Below are 22,351 nucleotides of genomic sequence, written 5' to 3' on the forward strand. Positions count from 1 at the left end.
AAATGGTATTCTTTTTAAATCTTTTTTAAATACACATTGGCAACCATTTTATAAAAGCCATAAAGGCCCTCGACCCTGGGATTATCGTGTGATAACTCCTACCTTTGCCCTAAGAACAGCCCAGAGTTATCCACCGATAGTCCCCGAGTTCTCATGCCTTATTACGTATATTATGTAACTGTCCAGTGAAAATCTCACTTTTAAAAGCTCATAATATGCTAACTCATATCCAAATAATGTTATTGACTCGTTCTATACTTGCATGTGGCCAAAGCATCTTTTTTTTTTAACATACAAAAAAATTAAAAATCTCAAACAGACCATCAGGATGTTTCATTGGCTGAGCTAGCAAACCAGCTATTTACTTGTCATTCATATTTTTTGACAGCTATGCCCACACCATTTTGTTGTTGGGTACGCCCACACCATTAAAAAAATACAGAATATCTGATTTTTAACACAGTTGAAGTCGGAAGTTTACATACACTTAGGTTGGCGTCACTAAAACACTCCACAAATTTCTTAGTTTACATGCACTAAGTTGACTGTGCCTTTAAACAGCTTGGAAAATTCCAGAAAATGATGTCATGGCTTTAGAAGCTTCTGATAGGCTAATTGACATCATTTGAGTCAATTGGTTGGAGGTGTACCTTTGGATGTATTTCAAGGCCTACCTTCAAACTCAGTGTATCATTGCATAACATTATGGGACAATCAAAAGAAATCAGCAAAAGACCTCAGAAAACAATTGTAGAAGTCTGGTTCACAATTGTAGAAGTCTGGTTCACAAGTCTGGTTCATCCTTGGGAGCAGTTTCAAAACGCCTGAAGGTACCACATTCATCTGTACAAACAATAGTACGCAAGTATAAACACCATGGGACTACGCAGCCGTCATACCGCTCAGGAAGGAGACACGGTCTGTCTCCTAGAGAGGAACATACTTTTGTGTGAAACGTGCAAATCAATCCCAGAACAACAGCAAAGGACCTTGTGACGATGCTGGAGGAAACAGGTACAAAAGTATCTATATCCACAGTAAAACTAGTCCTATAGACATAACCTGAAAGGCTGCTCAGCAAGGAAGAAGCCACTGCTTCAAAACCGCCATAAAAAGGCCAGACTACGGTTTGCAACTGCACATGTGGACAAAGATCGTACTTTTTGGAGAAATGTCCTCTGGTCTGATGAAACAAAAATAGAACTGTTTGTCCATAATGACCATCGTTATGTTTGGAGGAAAAGGGGGGAGGCTTGCAAGCCGAAGAACATCATCCCAACCGTGAAGCACAGGGGTGGCAGCATCATGTTGTGGGGGTGCTTTGCTGCAGGAGGGACTTGTGCACTTCACAAAATAGATGGCATCATGAGGCAGGAAAATGATGTTGCTTCAATATATCCACATCAAGACATCAGTCAGGAAGTTAAAGCTTGGTCGCAAATGGGTCTTCCAAATGGACAATGACCCCAAATATACTTCCAAAGTTGTGGCAAAATATCTTAAGGAAAACAAAGTCAAGGTATTGGAGTGGCCATCGCAAAGCCCTGACCTCAATCCCATAGAAAATGTGTGGTCAGAACTGAAAAAGCGTGTGCGAACAAGGAGGTCTACAAACCTGACTCAGTTACACCAGCTCTGTCAGAAGGAATGGGCCAAAATTCACCCAACTTACTGTGGGAAGCTTGTGGAAGTTTACCCAAAACATTTGACCCAAGTTAAACCATTTAAAGGCAATGCTACCAAATACAAATTGAGTGTATGTAAACTTCTGACCCACTGGGAATGTGATGAAAGAAATAAAAGCTGAAATAAATCACTATTATTCTGACATTTCACATTCTTAAAATAAAGTGGTGATCCTAACTGACCTAAAACTGGGAATTTTTACTAGGATTAAATGTCAGGAATTGTGAAAAACTGAGTATAACTGTTTGGCTAAGGTATATGTACACTTATCACTTCAACTGTACTTGATAAAAATACATTCAGAAGGAAAACGATAGTAATTCATTATAGATCATATTTCATAGAAAACTGAAACAGCTACTTTAAACCTGGGGCACCAGGTGGATACAATTAGTTATCAGGTAGAACAGAATACTGCTGGTTCTCTGGATAGTAGGAGTGAATAAGTCATACAAGGATCATGATGGCGGTGTTCAAATATGACAGTTCCAAAGATTAGTAGACAGGCATTAACATACCGATGTCAAAATACCTTAACTATCCTCATTAGGCTAACTGTTTTTAATGGTGCCATTTTGACAAGATGTTGGCCTAATTGTTTAACAATTCAAACCTTCAGGCTGGTGGTAGAAAATAAGCCTATTTCTACCACAGCGCAAAAAAAAAATAAGACTGGCAATGCCAAACTGAATTAAAGCAACCTTCAGATAAAATCTCAATTGCTTCTAAAAACCAGTGTAAGAGAAATCACAAATGGAAACCAAGTTATAAAAAAACACTACCGTTCCAAAGTTGGGTCTCTTAGAAATGTCCTTGTTGAAAGAAAAGCTAATTTTTTGTCCATTAAAATAATATCAAATTGATCAGAAATACAGTGTAGACATTGTTAACATGTTGTAAATGACTATTGTAGCTGGAAACGGCTGATTTTTTATGGAATACCTACATAAGCGTACAGAGGCCCATTATCAGCAACAATCACTCCAGTGCTCCAATGGCACGTTGTGTTATCTAATCCAAAAGGGTTTTCTAATTGATCATTAGAAAACCCTTTTGCAATTATGTTAGCACGGCTGAAAACTGCAGTCCTGATTAAAGAAGCAATAAAACGGTCCTTCTATAGACTAGTTGAGTATCTGGATCACCAGCATTTGGCTCAAAATGGCCATAAACATAACTTTCTTCTGAAACTCGTCTGTCTATTCTTGTTCTGAGAAATGAAGGATATTCCATATTCCTGCCTTCTAGGCAGAGTTGCAAAGAAAAATCCATCTCAGACTGGCCAATAAAAAGAAAAGATTAAGATGGGCAAAAGAACACAGACACTGGACAGAGGAACTCTGCCTAGAAGACCAGCATCCCGGAGTCGCCTCTTCACTGTTGACGTTGAGACCGGTGTTTTGCGGGTACTATTTAATGAAGCTGCCATTTGAGGACTTGTGAGGTGTCGGTTTCTGAAACTAGACACTAATGTACTTGTCCTCTTGCTCACTTGTGCACCAGGGCCTCCCACTCCTCTTTCTATTCTGGTTAGAGACAGTTTGCACTGTTCTGTGAAGGGAGTACTATACAGAATTGTACAAGATCTGCAGTTTCTTGGCAATTTCTCGCATGGAATAGCCTTCATGTCTCAGAACAAGAATAGACTGACGAGTTTCAGAAGAAAGTTATTTGTTTCTGGACATTGAGCCTGTAATCGAACCAACAAATGCTGATACTCCGGATACTAGTCTAAAGAATACCCGTTTTATTGCTTCTTTAATCAAAACCGTTTTCAGCTATGCTAACATAATTGCAAACAGGTTTTCTAATGATCAATTAGAAATCCAAAAGGGTTTAGCTAACACAATGTGCTATTGGAACACTGGAGTGATGGTTGCTGATAATGGGCCTCTGTACGCCTATGTAGATATTCCATTAAAAATCTGCCGTTTCCAGCTACAATAGTCATTTACAACGTTAACAATGTCTACACTGTATTTCTGATCAATTTGATGTCATTTTAAAATGGACAATTTCTTTGCTTTTCTTTCAAAAACAAGGACATTTCTGAGTGACCACAAACTTCTGAACGATAGTGTATATTCTATGGCACAAGGACAGCTGAATTATTTTTGATGAATATGGAATTGAATAGCCTAATCAGCCTGCTTCCTGAAAACACTGTTAAGGCTATAAAAGCCTGCGTACAGGCATTGGTATGTTACAGACTTTGTAAATAATTTGTTGAAATGGCAGAAACTATTATTATTACAATTATTATTATAACAAATAATATTTATTTTTTTAAAGTGTCACATTTCTGAGAAGCCAAATTTAAAACCAAATAGAATGTCACATGTATAGAGGGGGGAAGAAATGCATGTCTGTTGAAATATTACAACAGTGATCATAAAGGTAAGCATACACATGATTAAAAGACAGGTATCAATTAGTATGAATAGGTTACATTGATAAGTTATTTACAGGGGTATTGACAAAAAAAATGGGGATGCTGTCCAATTTGCCAGTGCCTCCTACTCACCACTGTTTCTAACATACAGCTCTTCTAACAATGCTCTTCGTAGTGATGACAACCCCATCAAATGTGCATGCTTTTAACCTTGCAGGTAGATGGCCCCAATATGGAAAAAGGACTCCCCACCTGACTGCATTGATTGGGAAGCATGTAATCAGACTCAGACCAGGGGAGAATTGGCTAGCAGGGTGGGAACACTAATCTGTGGGGTAGTTTTGTGGTGGGGAGCATACTGACGGGGGACACCTATACAGAGAGGCAGCTGGTTAACCCCAGAGCCCATCTGCAAAGGTGGTGCAGTTATAACAGATTGAAACAAGAAGGATGCCACAGCAACAGTTTAGAGCCATTTGCAGGGGCGAGAAGCATTTCGCCATTCTTTTGGTAGCCTAACCTGTATAGAGATGGCTCAGTTTGGGTCCCTCATTGTTGGCAGGAGCAAAGGAAGGTTGAATTCAATTCAATTTCAGTCATGAAATGCACTGAATATTTGCTAAGTAGATTATAGTACTTTCAATTCTAACAAATTCTCTGGGTAATTTAAAAGGGTAGCCACTTACAACATACAGTATCTGAAAAGGGGAAATCACTATTCTGATCATGGAGGAAGTGATCAAATGGAGCAACAGAGGAGATTTCTTGACATGGAAAATAAACTCGCCTCACTTCTCCATAAGGCTCACTACAGTCTAAGGAAGGCATGTAAAGAAATGTGAAAAACACCAAGCTGAGGAAATGTCTCAACTCGGATTGATTTCTCCTCATACAAATGCAAAAATAAATATGGCATGTTCATTTTCTTTCATGTCAAGACAAACATCCACAGAAAGTATTTATTTCTCTGACAAGCTAGTTGCTTAAATAATTGCAGAGACAAATAATGAACACTATAGAATTGTTCAAAGAAATAAGTTTAGGACGGGTTTTGTACATTGAAAATGATTTTATCATTAGCCTACTACATCATTACAAAGAAAGTCTGCCTTGTGCAATGTCTTTATAACACTGACTGTGTCCAACTAAAACAATGGGAAGCCATCCACTGGGTTAATTACCTTTGTCTCAAGTCAATTTCAACAAAGGACCTTTATACAATTAAAGTCAAAGACTTGCTGTACACCTCTGTTTATTTCTCCTCCATTTCATAGAATATTTTCATTGCCTCGCTCAGATGCCTGTTGATTCACTGACGTACCGCAAAGCATTGGTACATTGTGATCCTATAGCCTAGGTTGCATTCATATAGCTACCCCAGGGAAAGGGTTTCTTTGAACCAAGTCTCTGAAAGTACAGGTTATAGGCTACCCACCAACCTCTCCCAATAAAGTTGGATCTATGGCACACATGATACTGCAAGGATGCCAACTCATTACTATGATAGTAGGCATTGAACATATTGCATTCCATCTTAAATTATTCATGAAAATGGTGTTTGTCACTATTTTCATACCAGTTTTTTAAAAATTAAAAAGAAAAACAGGACACCTTCTTATGAAAAACATGTGCCAGCTCATGCACCACTAAAATAACAGAGAGAAGGCTAAACTGCTTTCTAAAATATTATTTGTTCAAATTGCTGCCCTGACTATAAGCCCACATTGAATGGCAGCTGTTCAGTATGATGTTTGATGAGAATGAAAAATGGTTCAATCTGGCATGCCTACATTAGAGGGGACATTTGAAAAGTAGGATGGGAGGGAAATAGGGTTATAACGCAAAGCAGCATCTTCGCCTTAGCTTTCAGATGGCCTCCGCTCCATTAAGTAATTTCCTTCCAGTTTGCTAAGAGGCTTTTAGTCCATGCTTTCCTCTGATACTCAAGGAAAAATACCACCTGGCTAGCTCTATGATAGGACATGTTTGAGGTGTAAATATACGAGGGACAGTGAAGAACATCAGTGAGATATAGACAAAGAGGCAATGAGAGGTACCATCTACAGGTAACTGCCAAAATAAAGGAAACCCTTCAGTAAATCAGGGACACAAAGTATATTGAAAGCAGGTTCTTCCACACAGGTGTGGTTCCTGAGTTAATTAAGCAATTAACACCCCATCATTCTTTAAAAGGTCATGTATCAAAATGCCCAGTTGCCCATTATTTGGCTACCATGGCTGGAAGAAGAGATCTCCATGACTTTGAAAGAGGGGTCTCAAAGGAGCATAGGGGGTTTAAAAGGTGTGTGTCAGTCACCAGATCTCAACCCGGTTGAACACTTACGGGCGATTCTGGACTGGCGCCTGCGAGAGCATTTTCTACCACCATCAACAAAACACCAAATTATGGAATTTCTCATGGAAGAATGGTGTCACATCCCTCCAATAGAGTTCCACCCACTTGTAAAATCTATGCCAAGGCACATTGAAGCTGTTCTGGCAATTAAGACAAGCATGTTGGTGTTTCCTTTATTTTGTGAGTTACCTGTATTTCCTATGCTAAGGTAAATATCAATCAGAGCTTATTATTGGGACCTAAATATAGTGTCAGACCAGCACATGGAATCTTTTTAGTCTTTAGGCTGAAGACATTTAGTCAAAATCTCATATTGAAAATGTATTTCCAGCTATTTTCTATAGCAGGAATATTGTGTACATTGTAAGACCTTAAAATAAGTCCTGAAAACCTGTCGGTACAAGAAACATACATATTTAAATACATCTTCAAGAAAGGTTCTTCATTGATTTAGATCAGAAATATCAATTAAGGCCTAGTTTGTTGTCGTGATCATAGTTCTCTCCTCAAGTAAGACTCCCTCCCTGCCTACTTTCTTTTGTGGTCTTAAATACATTGAAGAGGTGCATTTCAGTTAATCAAGGCTAGGGGAAGCGAGACCAAATTTTCCAAGAAACAAGTTTAGGATGAACAAAGGGTGAGGCAGGCTTCAGGTAGTGGAAAACAGATGAAAAATTGTAGTAAGAAATGGTAAGTAATTTCCTAACAGCCAATGAGGGCAAGATTCCAATGAGGAAATGCATAAACCATCAAAGGCTAAAACTTTGTGATAATCATGAAACGCCCAGGGTGGGACATTAACTTTAGTCCACCAGCCACTGTTGTTAGATGGGAAACAAATCTAAAATCGGAGTGGCTGGTAGATTTGACGAGCCCAAATATTTTTGCCATAATTACACCAAAAAAAAATCACAAGTACCGGATGAGCATGCTTGTTTCTAAGATAAAAAAATATATTACTAGTAAGAAGTAAATGTTGTATATAGCTCAATTCAATTTCATTTTTTTGACCCAAATCTTTAACCAATATGCTAAAATATATCATTTAGACAATAGCAAAAACAGATAAACAACTGAACATCAAGAATCAAGTGCCTGCCCTGCAACAAAATGCTGTGATACAGCTTATTTATTATTATTAGTTCACAGCTCTAATGCTGACATTTTTTACAAGGAGTACATAAGTTGATATTTAGGAGCACACAAATACCTTAAAATTAAACTCTGAATCTCAAATAGCTGCTTGTCCATTTTAATAGTAAGGCAACGGCACATTTCAGCAAATAAACAGCAGTTTTAATTAAATAAACATTGGGTCTAAATGAATTGCTTACGAGGTTACCATGAATGTTTACAAGGTTTATATTAAATAATTCAATAATGACTGGTTAAAAAAAAAAATTGGCCACTGAGAACTTCTAGTTAACTGGCAAAAAGCTTTATTTTTAATAGAGGCATACTAAGACAAAATAAATATGACAGTGTGTAAATGATCACACGGTGCAGGAAATAAAGACATTCAAATGCTGGTAGTGAATGCAGGAATTAAACAATTAATTATAAAAATGAGCAAAAATGTGTGTGCATTAAGGAAATAGACACCTGGCTCAAATGGAAGCCTGTCTTCTAAGCACCTTTTGTTCAGTGATTTAAGGAAATAAATGCCTGGGCTATTACTTGAAGCTTATAGGTACATTTATGAGCATAATTAAATTATTTCTGTGCTTTAATGTTAAGAAATGACTAAAAGTTCATGAATAAAAGGTTTTTGGAGTGTTCCATGGTCAATCAAGCACAATGTACTCACAAAAATATGAGTCAGTCAGGTGAGACATGTTCAGCTGCCCCTTTAAGGGGAGGGCCTTTTCCGTGGCACTTCAGTGTCATTCAGAGACTGGAATCTCTGTTGTAGAAAACTCTAAATAATATTGAAAAACAACCTAGCATGCGAACAAAACGATGCAACTAGCCAAGAAGCACAAGGAGAGTAAGTAGGTCTTTCAGGTCACCGAACATTTGGGATTTGTTTTTAAAAAAAATGTTTTAACTGTTCCCGAATTCTGTTTGACCACCTGCTAACGTGACTGGTGAAAAGGACATTATTACCTGCCAATGCCCAAATCTACCTACATTTGGCGGGTGTTTCCCTTCCCTTAAAAAGAAAAGGAGCCACACGCAATAATTGAATAACCTAAAGACCGACGTTTTGGCAGACAAGCGGTCTTCATCAGGGTATAACAAACACTGCGGGTCACTAGTTTATATAGTGTCAAAGGACACACAGGTGTCTATAATCATGGCCGGGTGTGGCTTGCTAATATTGGTTAATTTACAGATAAATAGAACATATAAAATACAAATGGAGATCACACGATCAGATACAATTTGGCTACATAGGCCTACAAATATTTACAATGAATAGCAACATCACAAGAATGGCACACGGTGTTCATTTCCCACCCTGAAAGTGCCACTTAAAATGGATCATGAACAATTGCCGCTTTCCATCATAAACTAACCTACATGTACACTCATTAGCCAGTTTATTAGGTACACCCATCTAGTACCGGGTCAGACCACCCTTTGCCTTCAAAACAGCCTGAATTCTTTGTGACATTCTACAAAGTGTCAGAAAGTTCCACAGGGATGTAGGTCTATGCTGACACGATGGCATCACGCAGTTGCTGCAGATTGGACGCCGGTACATTCATGCTGCTAACAGCCCGTTCCATCTCATCCCAAAGATGCTCTATAGAATTGAGGTCTGGGAACTGCTCATGCCACTCAAGTAAACTGAACTCGCTGTCATGTTCCAGGCAATGTTTTTCCACTCCTCAATTATCCAGTGTTGCTGATCGCGTGCCCACTGGAGCCGCATCTTATTGTTTTCAGCTGATGGAACCCGGTGTGGTCATCTGCTGCAATAGCCCTCCGTGACAAGGATTGACGAGTTGTGCGTTCCGAGATGTCGTTCTACGCCATTATTTGTCTGTTTTTGGACCTCCTGTTAGCTGGCAAAATTCTTGCCATTCTCCTTCAACCTCTTATCAACGAGCTGTTTTCACTCACAGGACTGCCGCTGAATGGATGTTTTTTGTTCCTCGCACCATTCTCGTAAATTCTAGACACTGCGTGTGAAAAGCCCAGGAGGGTGGCCGTTTCTAAGATACTGGATCCAGCGCGCCGGGCACCGACAATCATACAACACTCAGTCGCTTAGGTCACTCGTTTTGCTCATTATGCTGCGTCTTGTCCTTTACAGAGATGTACATAGATGTTATGTTGATGTTATGTTATGTTGTTATGTTGACAGGCAGGCCCATGGGCTACCATTTTATGTTCAAACTCAAAACATACAATATAAGCCCATATGCCTACATCTAATTTATTTTACCTTTATTTAACCAGGCAAGTCAGTTAAGAACAAATTCTTATTTTCAATGATGGCCTAGGAACAGTGGGTTAACTGTCTGTACAGGGGCAGAACGACAGATTTGTACCTTGTCAGCTCGGGGGTTTGAACTTGCAAACTTCCGGTTACTAGTCCAACACTAACCACTAGGCTACCCTGCCGCCTAATGTCCTTCCACACGTCACCAAGAGCAGATAGAGGCTGAATTCAGAGTACAATATGGTTCTAAAGTCCTGCCTTTAGCCGGAATCAGAGAAAGACAATTCCACACCACAGCTGGATGTTGGCCATGCCTATTTTCACACCCTGGTGAAGAAAAGATGGCTGAAAGGCACCCTCTTCCCAATACACCACTGTTAAAAGGCCTCTGAGATGGTGGCATATCACAGAAGGATGGGGACTCTATTAACTGTTCCTTGAAATAATAACATGGGGATATGATTTCTCTACATGTTCTCTTTCATATAAACCTGTATTCATTATTTTGGCCGCTGCTGAAGAATAATACATCAAAGGCCCATTTCATCAGTGTTTAAATATATTGTTTTTAATTTAAATGTATGAATCTGAGCTGCAAAAAGGAGACTATTAGCTAAGGACGCTAGTTGGAAATTTAGCAACACTAAATTCTATGCAGACAGGTATTTTGTACTGACAAGCAAAAGTCATTACAAGCTCCAGTTTAATTGGTAAAACTGGTCATAATTTGTTATTATTAATCTGAGTACGTTGATAATGCTAACATTAGTCAAATTTTCCAAATTGCTGATGGCTAGGCTACATATTGGGAGCCAATTTCATTCCTATAATCCAGTGCCTTTTGGACCTCAACTTCTGGGAGGGAAAAACTATATATTTTTCTTTTTTGGTATTCTATCAGAAAAAGGTCCATGTTTGACTTTCAGAAAAACATATTGGCTCACTCAGGCAGTTAAATCCCTGTTAGGTGCATAATCGCATACAGTCACTGCATAATCCTAACATGGTGGAACCTAATAAGGTGGAAATGTGGAGCCTAAATTATCCATAACTCTGTGGGTGATTGAGATTAAGATGGCATAATGAATTTGATTAATTTTCTCTATAATTTAGCCTAAGAGGGTGGAAATGTATGAGTGAGACAGACTAGCATCATGAAACATAAAACAGCATCAGTTTCTCAACAAACAATGACACTTCCTGAATGTGATGTCATTGTGGAACGGGGCTGTTTTCTTAAAAGGAGAATTAATACAAACTAAAAGGGTGGAAAGTGATATCAGGGACTCGGAACATGTTAAATACAATATTCATGAAAAAAATGTTTTGATGAGAGATTTTAAATGTATTATTTGATGGCTTTTATTTCATGTAGAAGTTGATGAATAACATCCTTGGACATGGATAGAAAACACTTACAGCCAATGAAAACAAATAAAAAATTATAAAATCCATAAAATTCACTTTCAAGATCCATACTTTTGTGTTAAGGTAAAGGACACCTGAAATTGTATTTGAATATTTTTAGAATCCACATTTTACACGAAATAAGGGGGACATGAAAGGCACTGCACACTAGGAAAGAACCTTAAATGTACATTTTAAAATGGGGGCATCGAATGGCAGTCAAACATGTTTAAAATATGTATGCAAATTATGGCAAGGATAGGGAATTAATCGATGAAAAATGAATGTATGAGACATCCTCTCCTGCAGCCTCTCACGTGATTTCGTCACATGAGTGGGATAGTCAACCCATCTGTTACTATTCATGTCTTCCTATTTCCACACCACAAGTCCACAACCCAATACAATTAGCTAGCTACAATTTCCAAGAAATGCAGCAAAATCGAAGGCTGCAGTGTATTAAAAAAAGTAGCTAAAGCCGTTGAATGCGTGACACGATATATTTCGCTACCGTTTCACGATTATTCAGTCAGCTGACGGTAGTTGAACTTGCTTAAACTAGCTAGCTATTGTTCACAACGCTATATTTAGTCCAACAGAGTACGTAGCTCTAAACATATGCATGTAACTATTATTAAACTCTGATCACAGAATTGAATAACATACAAGCAAAGATGATTTAGACTTTTGCAAAACAGCTCCGCGTACTGTACAGGTCTGCTAACGAGCTAATGCTAACAATTGGGCCCATAAGCTAAAGTTAGCTTGCGAGCTAGTCATTTCACTCCTTTTCGCATTTTACTTATGTCGCCTACAGTGATAGTCAAGTTTTATATTGGATATTTCACAGACACTACGTTTTTTTTCTAGCTAACGTTACCAAGCTATGGAAAAATCAACATTTGTTCTGGCTAGGTACGTACTCAGCCTTGGTTGTGAGATGTAGTTTCTGGTCACAGCCTGTGTGTGCGTCCTTGCCGCAGCAGGTCCGTTGATGTCCATTGTCCTGTTTCCCACCAATGTTGCCATGGTTAAATTAACGAAACTCACTGTTACCTGCTACGTTACAGTGTGCTGCTATCTGCGAGGCTATTAAATGACACTGCGCTGGCGGCTAGTCATATGACTTTGGAATCCGGATGTTTGGGTTTCCACTAGTTACTACAAACACAAAGTCAAAATTGTCTATAGCAAAAATGTATGAAATAAATGGTCTTATTGGTCTTAATTTAAGGTTAGGATTATGCATGAAGGTTATCATTTTCGTTAGGTTTAAAATCCAGATGTTATGAAGATAAATTGTATAAATAGACGGGGTTTAAGACTTTGTGGCTGTGGTAATTAGTGAAGAAAGGATGTTTGAGTGTACAAGAAGACAAGGTCTTCAGTTGGATGCGCACGCCGGTGTTAATCAATTAGATGCGCACGCCTCAGCACAATCATCTTTCTGAGTGGACAGTGAATATGGGATAGCCTACAAGACCGATCCTATGCTATGTAATCATATTAACACGACTCTCAACCGATTAATTGGAGGAAATAGGTGAACATTTTCACACACGCACTTAAGAGATTTCATAATGCCAAATGAAAATGTGATTATCTAGGTTGTCTTTCACAGCACATGTGGGGTTTGCATTTCAGGTAGCCTATCTAGAGATGGACATTCTCCCAGCATGTCTGCCTTTTGGTTATAGTGGTACTTGTATATTGAGGGCCTACAGTTTTAAAGGTCCTTGAAAGTAGGCTACTTCAGTTAGAATACCTGAACAGGGCTACAAAAGGCCCAAATTGGATGACTTCTCACTGCCAGTGGTCCGGTAAAACCTATTTCAGCGTCTATTATTGCAGAAAATGTTTTTTATTTGAACTTATTAAGTTGTGGTTTCAGGTACACTATTAGCAAATTATGAGAGTACAGCAGTATGCAATTCCCACTGGAATCATAACTGAAAATCATGACTTCTCACTTTATAATTTAGTTTAATGGAATTTCAGGCAAAAGAGAGGCGCTTTGTCTGAAATCTTACATTGTATTCCACATAGCGTATTGCTACCCTACGGCACATTGGTATACTGTACGAGATAGTAATCTGTCACAATCGGTGATCTGCTTGTGCATCATGACCTTCATTTGAGCTACAGTAGTAGCCTACTGGCTCCAGATTGCTGAAATCACATGTGCCTCACACTCACACAATGTCCTGGTGAGTGCATTATCACTTATTTTGAGTGACAGGAAAAAAAACTGCACTGATCCTGTCTCACTTGAAGCAGCACGTCCAGCACAATAGGTTGTAAGCGAATGTTTGAAGATGGTTTTGAACTGGTGCCCCCTACCCAACTGACACACACACATACACACCAGCTCTCTGATGGCAGAAAAAGCACTACAGATTGAAGTGGGTAAGCGCTGCAGCGGTGAAGCTGACGACACAGCCCATTCCCGTAGTCCCTGGAGAGCCTATCCAAACGTTTCAGACTGCATGCAAAAAATAGCAAATTAATGCTACTGAAGGGCTCCCACCCACAGGAGCACTGCCCTCATTTAAAAAAAAAAAAAAAAATTCCTGAGTATTTTCAAATAAGTTCAAAGGATATGATTTCGCACAAACACCTTGTTACTATCTACCTAAGCTACTTGGAATATTGTGTTACTGTAAAGGTGAGGTCATTGTACATTTGGTGTTAGTTGATATGTTAAATCCACCAACATTTGGTGTTAGTTGATATGTTAGATCCACCAACATTTGGTGTTAGTTGATATGTTAGATCCACCAACATTTGGTGCTAGTTTATATGTTGGATCCACCAACATTTGGTGTTAGTTGATATGTTAGATCCACCAACATTTGGTGTTAGTTGATATGTTAGATCCACCAACAAATGGATAAAATAATAAAGTCCTATTGTTTTCTAAGGCTGTTAGTGGCTACATTTGTATTATTTAATTTGACTAAAATGTATTGATATGACTACACAAAGATTTCTATAATCTTATATCTCAAGGCCAATTGACTTACACGAAATTTGATAGTTTCCCACATCCTCGAAAAATGTAAAAGTCCTTTGAAACACATTACTTGAGGTTGAGTCATCATGCCTACAGAATGCCTTTATATAAGAATGACATAATGTCTGTACATATAATGGTAAATACTGCAATTCAATTGTTATTGTTTCAAGTAAGGCCACTTAAAGGGGCAATCTGGGATTGTAAAAACAAACCGTTTTGAAGCTATACAGGGTTTGTTTACAATTACATTGTTCACAAACAGCAGAGTAAAAACAAGATTATAGAGATAAAAGCAGTGAGCAAGAGATTTGTCAGGCAGCAGACCCATGTTTGGAAAGTTTGTTTATTAATACATTATTTAAGATATTTTATCTCAATGGGTTCTGATAGGGTAAGACAGTTGAACTACCGTAAGCTTGTGAGGTGTTAGTTATATTGTAACAATCTTAACCCATCACCTAGCGACCTCATCAGGAGGCCTAATGGGTAAGGTGTTGGCTTGACAGTTGCTGTAACTTTCCAAACGTGGGCCTGCTGCAGAACCACTTCCTCCTCGCTTATCTCATGTCGAAATAAAAGTTATCCGCAAGCTATCGCTTACTTGGGCACATATGGTGCATGTGCAGGACTTCTTCTTTGACATGAGGTGAAGCAGTGAGCAAGAGATTTGTCAGGCAGCAGACCCATGTTTGGAAAGTTTGTTTATTAATACATTATTTAAGATATTTTATCTCAAATTCCCAACGGTATAAAGACTAACCACCCAGACAACCAACTGTGTAAGTTGAAATGTAATTTTCTCTAACACCTGGCTTTGCACGGACTGATTGTTAGCGACGCTAGTGTTATGTATTGGGATTATGCCGCAGAGCATCATGGGGGTTGTGTGTGTTGAGATCATATTCTAGATAAATGTTTGAACTGAATTCCTGTCTCCCGTCTCATCATTATTGAATTGTTCTAAAGACGTGGTTATGAAACCCACTAGACATAACAAAAGTTTGGCTACAAGTAAGTCTGAAACTACAGTAACTATTCTGTCTGGAAGAAGTCCGTTTTTACAAGTTTAAAACTGTTATTTTCTGTGGTTTAGTCTGTGAAAACAACGTGATTAAAAAGGGAGGAATATACAGTTCGTAAAGGAAAGGACATTTATTGAACTGAAGACTAACTTTGTAATTAAAAACTGCTTAATTAGCACATTTGAGGATTAAACGTTAGTGAGAGAAGTGAATGAAGATCATGTGACTGAGAAAAATATAGCTGTGGCAGAACAGAACCTAACCATGTTGAGGACAATATTCAAGTGACAATCAGGAGCCTTTTGATGAATGAAAAATGTCTGGAATTGTTGGAAACATTGGACAGTTTGAAGGTATTGAGCTGTTGAACTCATGTACAGAACACTTTGAATATTTTTTTCTTGCAAATGACATTGATAAGGACAAAATTGTGCCTACATGTTTCAGTGTAATGGCGCCAAAGACGTTTCATTTACGACACAGCCTGCTACACCCAGACAGGCCAGGTAATAAGATGTATGGGGATATTGTGGAAATACAAAAATACAGTGGCAAGAAAAAGGTTGTGAACCCTTTGGAATTACCTGGATTTCTGCATAATTGGTGATCAAATTTGATCTGATCTTCATCTAAGTCACAACAATAGACAAACAGTGTGCTTGTCACGGTCGTCCTCCTCTTCATCTGAAGGGGAGAGGCGAGAAGGATCGGAGGACCAAAATGCGGCGTGATACGTGTTCATCATGAATTTTAATAAAGAAAACACTGAACACTATACAAAAACAGTAAACAAAATAACAACCGTGAAGCTAATGCGAGCTGCGCTGAAACAAGCCATCAACATAGACAATCACCCACAAACAAACAATGCAACCCAGGCTACCTAAGTATGATTCTCAATCAGAGACAACTAATGACACCTGCCTCTGATTGAGAACCATACTAGGCCGAAACATAGAAATCCCCAAATCATAGAAAATCAAACAGACTGCCCACCCAACTCACGCCCTGACCATACTAACTAAATACAAAACAAAGGAAATAAAAGGTCAAAACGTGACAGTACCCCCCCCAAAGGTGCGGACTCCGGCCGCAAAACCTTGACCTATAGGGGAGGGTCTGGGTGGGCGTCTGTCCGCGGTGGCGGCTCTGGCGCGGGACGTGGACCCCACTTCACCATTGTCTTAGTCCGCCTTATTGTCCGCCTCCGTGGCTTTCTCACCATGGCCACCCTTCTCAATGACCACACTGGACAGAGGTGGGGCAGCTGCTCGGGACAGAGGTGGGGCAGCTGCTCGGGACAGAGGTGGGGCAGCGCCGGACAGGCGGGGGGCTCCGGCAGCAGCGCCGAACAGGCGGGAGGCTCCGGCAGCAGCGCCGGACAGGCGGGAGGCTCCGGCAGCAGCGCCGGACAGGTGGGACCACCTGCAGGGAGGAGACAGAGACAGCCTGGTGCGTGGGGCTGCCACAGGAACCACCAGGCTGGGGAAACCTTCAGGAGGCTTGGTGTTAGGAGGGGGCACCTGAAGGACCGGGCTGTGGGGGAGCACTGGAGCTCTGGTGCGCAACCTTGGCACCACTTCCCCAGGCTGGACAACTACTCTAGCCCGGCCTGTGCCTGCAGAGTGCAGGCACAGGTTGAACCGGGCTGTGGGTAAGCACGGGAGATCTAGTGCTTACTACACGCAACCTCTCCCTTAGGCTCCACTCCCACATTTGCCCGGCACGAGCGGAGCGCAGGCAGAGGACGCACTGCACCCTCCCAGCACCCCGGAGACACAGCACGCAGAGCCGGCGCAGGATACCCTGGACCAAAACTGCGTACCGGCGACCAGACCCGCTGAGCAGGCACCATACGCCCTGGCTCGATGCCCACACTCGCATGGCACTCTCGGGGGGCTGCCCTATAGCGCACCGGGCTATGGCACGTACTGGCGACACCGTGCACTTAACCGCATAACACGGTGCCTGACCAGTAATGCGCTGCTTATAATAAGCACGAGGAGTGAGCTCAGGTCTGCTACCTGGCTTAGTACCACACCTCATCTGCCCCCCCCCCAAAAAAATTGGGGGCTGCCTCTCGTACCTGTCGCGCTGGCTTCGCCAACCTGATTCTCCTGTAACCTTCCTCGCACTGCTCCATCGAATCCCAGGCGGGCTCCGGCACTCTCCCTGGGTTGACCGCCCACCTGTCTATCTCCTCCCAAGTAGTGTAGTCCTGTGATGCTGGCCGCTGTTGTTGCTGCTGCTGCTGCTGCTGTCGCCTCTGTCTTTTACCACGCCGCTTGGTCCTTGGTTGGTGGGTGATTCTGTCACGGTCAGAGCTGCCTTGCCCTATAAAAAACACTCACAAAATTTGAGTTTGCTATTCACAGCATTCACAGTTTGCATTCACAGCATTCACAGTTTGCTATTCACAGCATTCACAGTTTGCTATTCACAGCATTGCCTAATGTGAACCATGCCTCGAACAAAAGAGATCTCCGAAGATCTTGAATTGAATAATAGAATTGTTGACTTGTATAAAGCTGGAAAGGGTTACAAAAGTATATCTTAAAGCCTTGCTGTTCATCAGTCCACGGTAAGACAAATGGTCTATAAATGGAGAAAGTTCAGTACTGTTGCTATTCTCCCTAGGAGTGGCCATCCTACAAAGATGACTGCAAGAGCACAGCGCAGAATGCGGCTGCAGGGGCAGTATTGAGTAGCTTGGATGAATGGTGCCCAGAGTAAACAGCCTGCTCCTCAGTCCCAGTTGCTAATATATGCATATTATTATTAGTATTGGGTAGAAAACACTCTGAAGTTTCTAAAACTGTTTGAATTATGTCTGTGAGTATAACAGAACTCATATGGCAGGCAAAGTGAGAAATCTGAGGTTGGTCGATTTTCAACCCAGCCCCTATTGAATTCACAGTGGGATATAGATGAAGTTGCACTTCCTAGGGCTTCCATTACAGGTCAACCATCTTTAGAAACTTGAATGAGGCTTCTACTGTGTTGTGGGGCTGAATGGGAGCTGAATGAGCCAGGTGTCTGGCAGAGAGCCAGGTCCTGGTCACGCGCAATTCACATGATATCGACCTGCGTTCCATGGCTTCTCTCCACACACAGGAATTCTCAGGTTGGAACTTTATTGAAGATTTATGATAACAACACCCTAAAGATTGATTCTATACTTAGTTTGAAAAGTTTCTTCGACCTGTAATATAACTTTTTGAAGTTTTCGTCAGACGTTCGGATAGACCTGCACAAGCGTTTGGATTTGTGTACTAAACATGCTAACAAAAGTAGCTACTTGGACATAAATAATGGACACTATCGAACAAATCAAGCATTTATTGTGGAACTAGGATGCCTGGGAGTGCATTCTGATGAAGATCGTCAAAGGTAAGGGAATATTTATAATGTGATTTCTGATTTCTGTTGACTCCAACATGGCGGATAATTTTATTCATTTTCTGAGCGCCGTCTCAGATTATTGCATGGTTTGTTTTTTCCGTAAAGTTTCTTTAAAATCTGACACAGCGGTTGCATTAAGGAGAGGTATATCTATAATTCCATGTGTATAACTTGTATTTTCATTTATGATGAGTATTTCTGTAAAATTATGTGGCTCTCTGCAATATCACCAAATGTTTTTGGAACTAGTGAACGTAACACGCCAATGTAAACTCAGATTGTTTTATATAAATATGAACTTTATCAAACAAAACATACATATATTGTGTAACATGAAGTCCTATGAGTGTCATCTGATGAAGATCATCAAATGTTAGTGATTCATTTTATCTCTATTTCTGCTTTTTGTGACTCCTCTCTTTGGCTGGAAAAATGGCTGGGTTTTTCTGTGAGTTGGTGGTCACCTAACATAATCGTTTGTGGTGCTTTCGCTGTAAAGCCTATTTGAAATCGGACACTGTGGTGGGATTAACAACAAGATTACCTTTAAAACAATATAATATACATGTATGTTTGAGGAATGTTAATTATGAGATTTCTGTTGTTTTGAATTTGGCACCCTGCACTTTCACTGGCTGTTGTCATATCATCCCGTTAACGGGATTGCAGCCCTAAGAAGATATATTAAGAAGAATCCTAGTGTTAGCAAAAGACTTGCAGCAAAAGAACATGCTAACATCTCTGTTGATGAGTCTATGATATGTAATACACTAAACAAGAATGGTGTTCATGGGAGGACACCACGGAAGAAGCCACTGCTGTCCAAAAAAACATTTCTGCACATCTGAAGTCTGCAAAAGTGCACCTGGATGTTCCACAGTGCTACTGGCAAAATATTGTTGAACTGAAACAATCGTGTGAAGAGGAATGGTCCAAAATTCCTCCTGACCACAGGTCTGATCCGCAACTACAGAAAACGTTTGGTTGAGGTTATTACTACCAAAGGAGGGTCAACCAGTTATTAAATCCAAGGGTTCACATACTTTTCCACCCTGCACTGTGAATGTTTACACGGTGTGTTCAATAAAGACAGGAAAACGTATAATTGTTTGTGTGTTATTAATTTAAGCAGACTGTGTTTATCTATTGTTGTGACCTAGATGAACACACCGTGTCACCGTCATAGGATGCCACCTTTCAAACAAGTCAGTTTGTAAAATTTCTGCCCTGTTAGAGCTGCCCTGCCCGGTCAACTCTAAGTGCAGTCATTGTGGTGGAAAAAAAAGAAAAGAGAGTTGGTCAGCGTGCCTGAATGGGCAACACCGATAGTACAAGTCCTTAACAAGGATGGTGGAATCATGTGGAGACTTTAAAGTCACCCTGTGTTGTTGGCTGAGCTGTATCCGCTACAAAACATCAACAACCTTTTCGCGGGCTTAGCTGGTGGTCAAAAGTTACACAAAACAACCTTTGCAAGTCTACTTGCAGATGCACGTGGATGAAAATTCAAAGGAGATCCTGACCATCGTGACACACAAATGTCTCTTCAGGTACTGTCGCCTACCGTTTGGAATCACAAGTGTGCTAGACCTGTTCCAGAGGGCAATGGACCAGATCTTGAATGGATTACCAGGAGTACATTGATACCTGGATGACATCCTCGTTACTGGAAAAGATGAAGAGGGACATTTGATTTTTAGCTCAGTGCGCCTGTCTAACTTAGTTTTTTTCGCAAAGGTATCATTATCTGGCTAATAATGGGGGCCACTCATTGCTACAACGGAATGCCGCTAGTGTCCCAAGAAATTGTCACTTTCCTACAGGTGAATGGCGTACGACACATCAGGTCCGCACCATATCCTCCTTCTATCAACAGGCTGGTGGAGAGGTTTCTACAGACCATGATACATGCCTTAAAAGTGTCTCATGGTCAAGGGACACTGCACCAATGCTTGAACAGATTCCTGCTATCCTACAGGATCACACCTCACTACAACCAAGGCTTTGCCTGCATCGCTATTCATGAAGCGAGAGCTATGCACAAGCTTCGACCTACTCAAACCTCTGAATGCAAAGGAGACCGTGTGATGTCAACAGGAGAGTCAAGTCAAACATTGTGAACTGAGAGCAATGGACAGAGCTTTCAATCCTGGAGAAATTGTCTTAGCTAGGAACTACCTCAAAGGACCAATGTGGGTTCCTGCTACAGTCATTGCTCAGACTGGTCCTGTGTCCTACACTGTCCAAACTGTAGAGGACGTCATTTGGAAAAGGCACACAGATCAGTTACTGTTGAGTAAATGCACAGGTTGTTGAGTAAAAGCACCAGTTGTGAGTGGTCTGGAGCTGTTGCTGGGTGATGCCCTGACCCAGCGATCGTCATCTAGAGGCTCACAGTCACCTTCTCAGGACACCAGCTCAGCCGCACCAACACAGGTGTTTGGCGAGACTGTGACACAGGCAACTCGCATGCCTACACCTGTGTCAACGCCACAGTCTAAAGGCATTGTTGAGAGTCACGTTGACCACCTATGAGAAATAGGTGGGCACCTAGATGTTTGGACTTGTGGACAGACCCTCCCAACAGTTAATGTAAACTCAGAAAAAAAATGTCCCTTTTTCAGGACCCTGTCTTTCAAAGATAGTCTGTAAAAATCCAAATAACTTCACAGATTTTCATTGTAAAGGGTTTAAACACTGTTTTCCATGCTTGTTCAATTAACCATAAACAATTAATGAACATGCACCTGTGGACAACAACAGTCGTTAAGACACTAACAGCTTACAGACGGTAGGCAATTAAGGTCACAGTTATGAAAACTTAGGACACTAAAGAGGCCTTTTTACTGACTCTGAAAAACACCAAAAGAAAGATGCCCAGGGTCCCTGCTCATCTGCATGAATGTGCCTTAGGAATGCTGCAAGGAGGCATGAGGACTGCAGATGTGGCCAGGGCAATAAATTGCAATGCCCGTACTGTGAGACGCCTAAGACAGTGCTACAGGGAGACAAGACGGACAGCTGATTGTCTTCATAGTGGCAGACCGCGTGTAACAACACCTGCACAGGTTTGGTACATCCGAACATCACACCTGCTGGACAGGTACAGGATGGCAACAACAAATGCCCAAGTTACACAAGGAACGCACAATCCCTTCATCAGTGTTCAGACTGAGAGAGGCTGGACTGAGGGCTTGTAGGCCTGTTGTAAGGCAGGTCCTCACCAGACATCATCGGCAACAACGTCACCTATGGGCACAAACCCACCGTCGCTGGACCAGACAGGACTGACAAAAGGTGCTCTTCTCTGACGAGTTGCGGTTTTGCGTTTATCGTCATTTCTGGGGGGAATGGCCAGCGCAGAGCCCGGATCTCAATCCCATTGAGCACGTCAGGGAGCTGTTGGATCGGAGGGTGAGGGCTAGGGCCATTCCCTCCAGAAATGTCAGGTGCCTTGGTGGAAGAGTGGGGTAACATTTCACAGCAAGAACTGGCAAATCTGGTGCAGTCCATGAGGAGGGGGTGCACTACAGTACTTACTGCAGCTGGTGGCCACACCAGATACCTACTGTTACTTCTGATTTTGACCCCCCTTTGTTCAGGGACACATTATTCCATTTCTGTTAGTCACATGTCTGTGGAACTTGTTAAATTTTTGTCTCAGTTGTTGAATCTTGTT

The 22,351-nt window shown here is 41.0% G+C and overlaps 1 protein-coding gene across 1 annotated transcript in view; it reads right to left on the reverse strand.

The window, feature by feature from the left end:
* Positions 1-12,377, reverse strand: part of atp6v1ba (ATPase, H+ transporting, lysosomal, V1 subunit B, member a) — a 49,441-nt gene extending 37,064 nt beyond the window's left edge. Inside the window, exon 1 of the mRNA XM_024424712.2 lies at positions 12,156-12,377. Within this exon, the coding sequence (XP_024280480.1) occupies positions 12,156-12,261 (106 nt within the window). The 5' untranslated portion in view covers positions 12,262-12,377. The remainder of the gene's footprint in view (positions 1-12,155) is intronic.
* Between the last annotated feature and the right edge of the window lie 9,974 nt (positions 12,378-22,351).

Source organism: Oncorhynchus tshawytscha, linkage group LG06 (genome assembly GCF_018296145.1).
Source record: "Oncorhynchus tshawytscha isolate Ot180627B linkage group LG06, Otsh_v2.0, whole genome shotgun sequence".
NCBI classification, from domain to species: Eukaryota; Metazoa; Chordata; class Actinopteri; order Salmoniformes; family Salmonidae; genus Oncorhynchus; species Oncorhynchus tshawytscha.